General features: G+C 39.8%; 1 protein-coding gene across 1 annotated transcript in view; it reads right to left on the reverse strand.

The window, feature by feature from the left end:
- Nek9 (NIMA related kinase 9) overlaps positions 1–6582 on the reverse strand; it is a 45202-nt gene that overhangs the window by 35362 nt on the left and 3258 nt on the right. The window contains exons 3-5 of the mRNA XM_023703728.1: positions 5952–6022; positions 3707–3812; positions 966–1097 (exon numbers count right to left, since the gene is read on the reverse strand). Coding sequence (XP_023559496.1) covers positions 966–1097; positions 3707–3812; positions 5952–6022 — 309 coding nt within the window. The remainder of the gene's footprint in view (positions 1–965; positions 1098–3706; positions 3813–5951; positions 6023–6582) is intronic.

Genomic DNA, 6582 nt, shown 5'->3' on the forward strand with positions numbered 1-6582 from the left:
AATGAAATTAACGCCTCAGTTCACTAAGACCAATTAAGATCAAAACACTTTAATGGGTATTATATAATTTGCCTCATCTTTAAAAAAAAACGATGTAGCTGAAGCATAAAAAATGTAATGGTTGGGCTGAGGATACAGCTCAGCGGCACAGAGCCCTCCTGGCCAATGCTGTTGTGAGGTCAGTTTCCAGCATCAAAATGAAATGCAAAAGAAAAAATAAGAAATGCAATGGCTTTTAAAACTATAATACTGCACTGACCTTAGTGCCAGTTTTGAAATTACAGTCAACAAATTAAAATACAGTGCTCACACTGCTTTATGGTCATTTCAATGGGACATTCCACTAAGAGATGAATCTGGTATAACATTTTAATTTAATACTACTAATTCAGTGCCTAATTATAGGTTATTTCTGACTACTGATGATTTCTGTTCAAGAAACAAGAAGGTGAGGGATAAATGAAGCTGATTCCACACCTATAATATTCAAATAACGGAACTTAACAGAAAAAGGGTATACAGATGAATGTCCATTTTGTATCTGTGTATTCAAAGTGGTTAGGATAGATATATAGTTACATTCTCTTAATGAACAGAGGGATTTGTTCTAATGGTGTTTGTAAATAGGATATCAAGTCCGCATCTTGTACAGCAATTAACCACTAGGAAGAATGTATGCAGTGTGTTATTATTGAAACTGTCCTACCAATTTGATTTGAAACTGTCTCATTGCTATTTGTTTATCAACAAAATTATGGGATAAAAAAAAACAGAACCAAAAAAAAAAAAGAAGCTGATTCACTTCACCAACTCGTATCCTTCAAAAGACAATGTGGAGGGCCCAGGGAGACAGCTCAGTAGAATAAGCGCTTGCCTGCAAGCTCAGGGTCCTGAGTTCAATCCCTGGTAATGCAAAAAAAAAAAAAAAAAAAAGAAGACCACGTGGGGATCGCACAATAACTTACAGTAGCATCAAATGTTCTCTTCAACGTAAGCAGTTCAAAGATGACACAGCCTACAGCCCAGATGTCGGACTTGAAATTATATTTTACTCCTTGGCACAGCTCTGGAGACATGTAATATGGGGTTCCCACAAGCTGAACAACAAAGAAAACAATCAAGGAGTAACTTCTCTTCTGACATGTTCTGCATTAACATTTCAACAGCTAAGTCAACTTTCTCAGAGAGTAAGACAACATTCAGAAAACATTCATCAGCAGATCTCAAAATGGTTTTAATGAGAAAATGCCACTGGAGAGAAATCTTATTCCTATTAAGTCTTGTGGGTCAATTATAAAAGGACAGTCTGTGGTAAAAGCATTGTGGTTAGAGGCCCAACAGCTTTGTGCTTTCTCGTTCACACAGGCTTCAAGGTCCACTGAAGATTTCATACAAATAGAGACCGACTTAGTAGAAGTTTACCAGTGGAAAAGAGCCAAGCCCCATTGGAGCAGAGACAGTAACGAAATGAAGGAGTTTTTCTTTCTTCCTTTTTTTTTTTTTTTGCAGTACTGAGGATCAAACTCAGGACCTTGCACTTGCCAGGCAGTGCTTATGCCACTGAGCTATCTCCCCAGCCCAAATGAAGGAGTTTTAAAAGCTCTGAGATGCACAGTAAAAAACCTTGAAAAATGGCCAAATTTGACATTTGTGATACTAACATGTCTACTGAATTTCTGTACAATTTGAAAAGACTTTCTGACTTTAAAAAAAAGTTTGATTTTTTTTTTTTTTTTTTTTTTGCAGAGCCGGGGTTTGAACTCAGGTCCTTGTGCTTGCCAGGCAAGCACTTATTCAAGTGAGAAAAGTTTGAAAAAGAAAAAAAAAAGTTTGGAGGCTGAACATGTCAGTACACACCTGTAATCCCAGCACTCAGGATGAGGGAGAGGCTCACCAAGATCTGAGACAATGAAATTAACGCCTCAGTTCACTAAGACCAATTAAAGTCATCTTTAATCAGCAAGAGACCCTACATGCCATGGGTAAGTTTTCATATCACTCCTTCAACACATTTAATTGGCTAAGAAACAATCAAGGCTTGATTTTACCAAGATTACTGCTGATGAGAAACCCTGAGCAAAAGGACACCGCTTCCTTGGCTGCTTGGCCAGAGTCTTGAAAACAGACTCTCTGTGGACTTGCTCACAGGCATACTTGGCATTGTCAACACTCCAAGACAAAATCAACTTCATTAACTGCCATTTCCAAGTTCTTTCAAAGGCACAAGAGTATTAACTGGGTTTTACAATTCCTAAAATGATAAAGATCAGCTGGTGTGGTGGCACATGCCTGTAATCCTTACACTCAGGAGGCAGAGGCAGGAGGGTCATTGTGAATTTGAGGCCAGCCTGGGCTACAAAGTGAGTTCAAGGTTAGCCTGGACTGCATAGCAAAACCCTGTCTTAAAAAGACCAAAAAAAAAAAAAAAATCACTGTCCTAAAGGTCAGTTTATATTTACTTTTTTAACCAGTGGCCTTTCTTAAAATCAAATAAGAAAGGAGCCTTTTATATAGTTCAGACTGTGTATAATTGTTCCCTTGGCCTACATTTGTAATATAGGGCTTCTCTCTGACTCAGGAACAGCATTCAAAGGAAGCACAAAAGAAGCACGTGGTGCCCTACTTGAGATAGTTCAGTAGAATAAGCACCTCCCAGAAAGCGCAAGGTCCTGAGTTCAATTCCTGGTACCACAAAAAAAGAGAGATGAAACATATGATGATGATAAGCGGAGGCCCAGCACTCAGGAGTCAACCTGGACTACACAGTGAGTCTAAGACCAGACTAAAATAGACCGTTAACACCCCAATTCACATAGACAAACAACAAATAAAGCTAAAGGAAACACAAAAGAAATGTTAGATAAAAGATACAATGGAAACTCAGTGGGTTTTTTGAGGGTTTTTTTTGTGGAACTAGGGATTGAACTCAGGTCCTTGTGCTTGCTAGGCAAGTGCTTATTCTACTGAGCCATCTCCCCAGACCCTCTTTTTTTTGTAAGGGGGGGTGGGTTTGGTGGAATACAATGGAATCTTAGATTGGAAAAAAAAACAGGAAAATATTTTTGTTTTTAGAAGTCTTTTTTTTTTTGGAGACAGGTTTTCACTATGTAGTTCCCGACAACCTAGAACTCACTTTGTAGCCCAGGCTGGCCTCAAACTGGCAGCAATCTTCCTGCCTCAGCCTTCTGAGTGCTGGTATGACAGGCATGTGATACCATGTCTGCCTAGAAAAGTCTTTTTTTGGTCTTATTTTTACTATTTTCTTTTTTGCTACTGGGAATTGAATTTGGGGCCTCGCGCTTGCTAGGCAGGCGCTGCACCACTGAGCCACATCCCCGGCCCAAAGGGACTTTTTTTGGTCTTATTTTTACTATAGAAAAGTCTTAGTGTTGGATAGGGCTGGGATCAGAGCTATAATACAGATGATTCTTAAAAGAACATCTAGGGCCAGGGAGATGGCTCTGTGGAATAAGCGCTTCCCTGGCAAGCGCAAGGGCCTGAGTTCAATCCCCGATTCCACAGTAAAAAAAAAAAAAAAAAGAAAAGAACATCTAATCCTGTAAAAGCCTATCACCAAACCAGAAGATGATCCATATTATCAGCAAGGAGAACTTGTAAGAATTTTAAGAAAAGCATGCAGAATTTAGGGGGTATAGCTTTATTTCACAGTACTGGAAAAGAAAAAATAGGAGCAACCTATACTCACCGTCTCAGCCATAGAATATTCAGAATTAAGTTTTTTTGCTAGACCATAATCTCCAAGTTTTATCAGGTTTGCCTTGGTCAGAAAAATATTTAATGTCTTTATGTCTCTGAAAAAGAAGATGTCGCATATTTAGTCCCTATAGATCATGGTTTCATCTGATCCCCAGCTAACCAGGATCCAAGCAGAGTAAAAGCGAGTGGATTACCACTGCTCAGACTGTTTCGGGTCCCCCTGCTGCAGTGGCCACCCCTCACACACATTTTAACCCTTAAGAGGGCACGCAGGGGTACAGGCAGAGAGTGACTCCATGCTCTAGGCTCACGGCTCCGATGCTGCGAGGCAGAGCTAAGGGAGTCTGTTGAGAAAAGCCACAAGCATGAACTCTAGCTCCTGTAAAATGCACTATGTTTCCACTTCCACTTATGCCTTACATTATGATAACAAGGCAACTTAATACCTGGTTGGCGAAAAGTTACAAATATTCTGTAGGGCAGAAGGGGTTGCACATCTCAACAAGGCTAGAGCTGGGGATGTATCTCAGTGTAGTGAGGATGTGGAGTGCTTGCTTAGATTCCCAGTATCACAAAAAACAGAAAAACAACAAACAACAACAACAAAATTCGAGGCAGCTTTACATCATCTAACTAAAGTCACTGGTGCTTTTCTTTTTTTGGGCCAAGGCCTAACCTCAGTCACTACGCTTGCCAAACAGGCACTTATGCCACTGACCTATCTCCCTGGTCCTGGCTATTTTTTTAAGATGAATTGGAACTTGAGCACAGTGGTACATGCCTTAATCCCAGCACTCAGGAAGCTGAGGCAGGAAGATCACTGTGAGCTCAGCACCAGCCTGGACTACATAGTGAGACCTTTTCAGATTAGGGCTGAGGAGATGGCTCAGTAGAATAAGTGCTTCCCTGGCAAAGGAAAAGGTCTGAGTTAAATCCCTGTTTCTGCCAAAATAAATAAGTAAATAGATTAATTGACCATATGTAAAATAATCTATGCCTGGTTTATAATTTTTCTATTTTCTTTTTTTTTGCCAGGCAAGTGCTTATTCTACTGAGCCATGTCCCCAGCCCCTATAATCTTTCTTTTTGAATAAGAATAAAACAGAGGGGTTGGTGAGATGGCTCAGTGGTCTAAAGCACCTACTTAGAACAAGCTTAACAAAGCAAAGGGACTGCGGTTCAATCCCCCAGCGCCACATGCCAGCCAGCCCCGCCCCCTGGTGGGCTGAACTGGCCACACACTAAATAAATAAATAAATATTAAAAAAAAGTCAAGAAATTAAATAATAAATGTTTAAAAAAAAAGAACAAAGCAGAACAATATACTTTGTTACTTTAAAAAAAAAAATAGGAAAAAAAAATAGGGGCTGGGGAGATGGCTCAGTGGAATAAGCACTTCCCTGGCAAGTGCAAAGGCCTGAGTTCAATCCCCAGTTCTGCAAAAATAAAAAATAAAAATGGCAATAATAGTTATCCAATAGCTATTGAGAAATAAGTGTTAACTAAATGAACGAACCACTACTAAACAAAAAACTAGTGTATTATAACTTTTAGCAATAATCAATGACTTTTTTTGAGACAGAGCCTTGTTGACACAGTTCAGGCTGGTCTCAAATGCAGTGATCCTCCTGTTTCAGCCTCCTGAGTGCTGTGATCACAGATGTGTGCCAACACATGCAGTTAATGATTATTTTAAGTAGAGGACAATGATGTGAACATGTCCTTATAAAGGTTCTCATATGCAGCTTGAAATGAATGAATGAAAATATCCCCCACCTCAATGTTTTTATCAAATGAAGATTTGGTAAAATTGTATAGTTGACTGTATAACATGCATATGCTCTTAAATTAAAAGCTTAAATTATAGAACTATAATAACAATTATTATTATTGTTGCTCAGAGAGCGCATTCACTATGAATTGTAGCCTAACTAATATTACTTCTCACAGTGCCTGTGGGCTTCACTGATGGCCTAATCTACCATCACCTAAGATACCTCTAAAGAAACGCTCGGCACTTAGGTTCCAGCAGGAGTCTTCCTAGGTCACAACTGTGACTTAACTTCCTATAGTGAATATAACATCTTTCACTCCTCAGTCTTTCCTGCCCTAATTACATCAATGGAAAGACACTGACTGCTTAGTGAAGAAAATGAAAACAATGATGGGAGGAATACAGAGTAGAGAACGGACTGGGAAGGAGGACTCTGCTGCACACTTCATTCAGTCATTACCTGTGCAGGATGCCAGCTTTATGGATGCAGCTCACTGCTGAAACAATCTGAAAAAGGTACCACACCACCATCTGCAGAGACAACATACAGTGCATTGGGTTGGAAACAAAAACTCCATTTAAATCATGCATGAGCGTGCGTGCATGTGCGCACACGCACACACGCACACACGCGCACACACACACACACACACAGAGGAGCTGCAACCAGAGGTTACGATTCAACATGACTTGACATTTCTTGTTTGTAAGTTGAGCAGGCAAAGAAAAGTGGAAGGGGTAAGAAGAAAAAGGTCACTAAAATACAGTTCCAGTGATGAAAATACAGTACATTAAAGCAGATTTGCGGAAAGAAACCCAGGAAGAATGAAAAGGCACAGAAAACTGAGCACACCAGTCCACAGTGACACAACCACGAAAGCAAGCCCATAGTGAATCATGACGTGAGGTAAAACATTTAGGAAGCAATTAGAGACGGCTTGTTACAGGTTTCCTTTCTCATGAATATCAATCAGTGCCTGGAAGGAGTCTGAGCACAAGGAAAAACCTAAAACCCAAAACCCAGAACACTCTTCCTAGTTGGAAGAGTACAATGTGGGGCCAGGATCTAGTTAATCTTTTTTTTTTTTTTT

The sequence above is a fragment of the Octodon degus genome, unplaced genomic scaffold, assembly GCF_000260255.1.
Source record: "Octodon degus isolate 3935 unplaced genomic scaffold, OctDeg1.0 scaffold00007, whole genome shotgun sequence".
NCBI lineage: Eukaryota > Metazoa > Chordata > Mammalia > Rodentia > Octodontidae > Octodon > Octodon degus.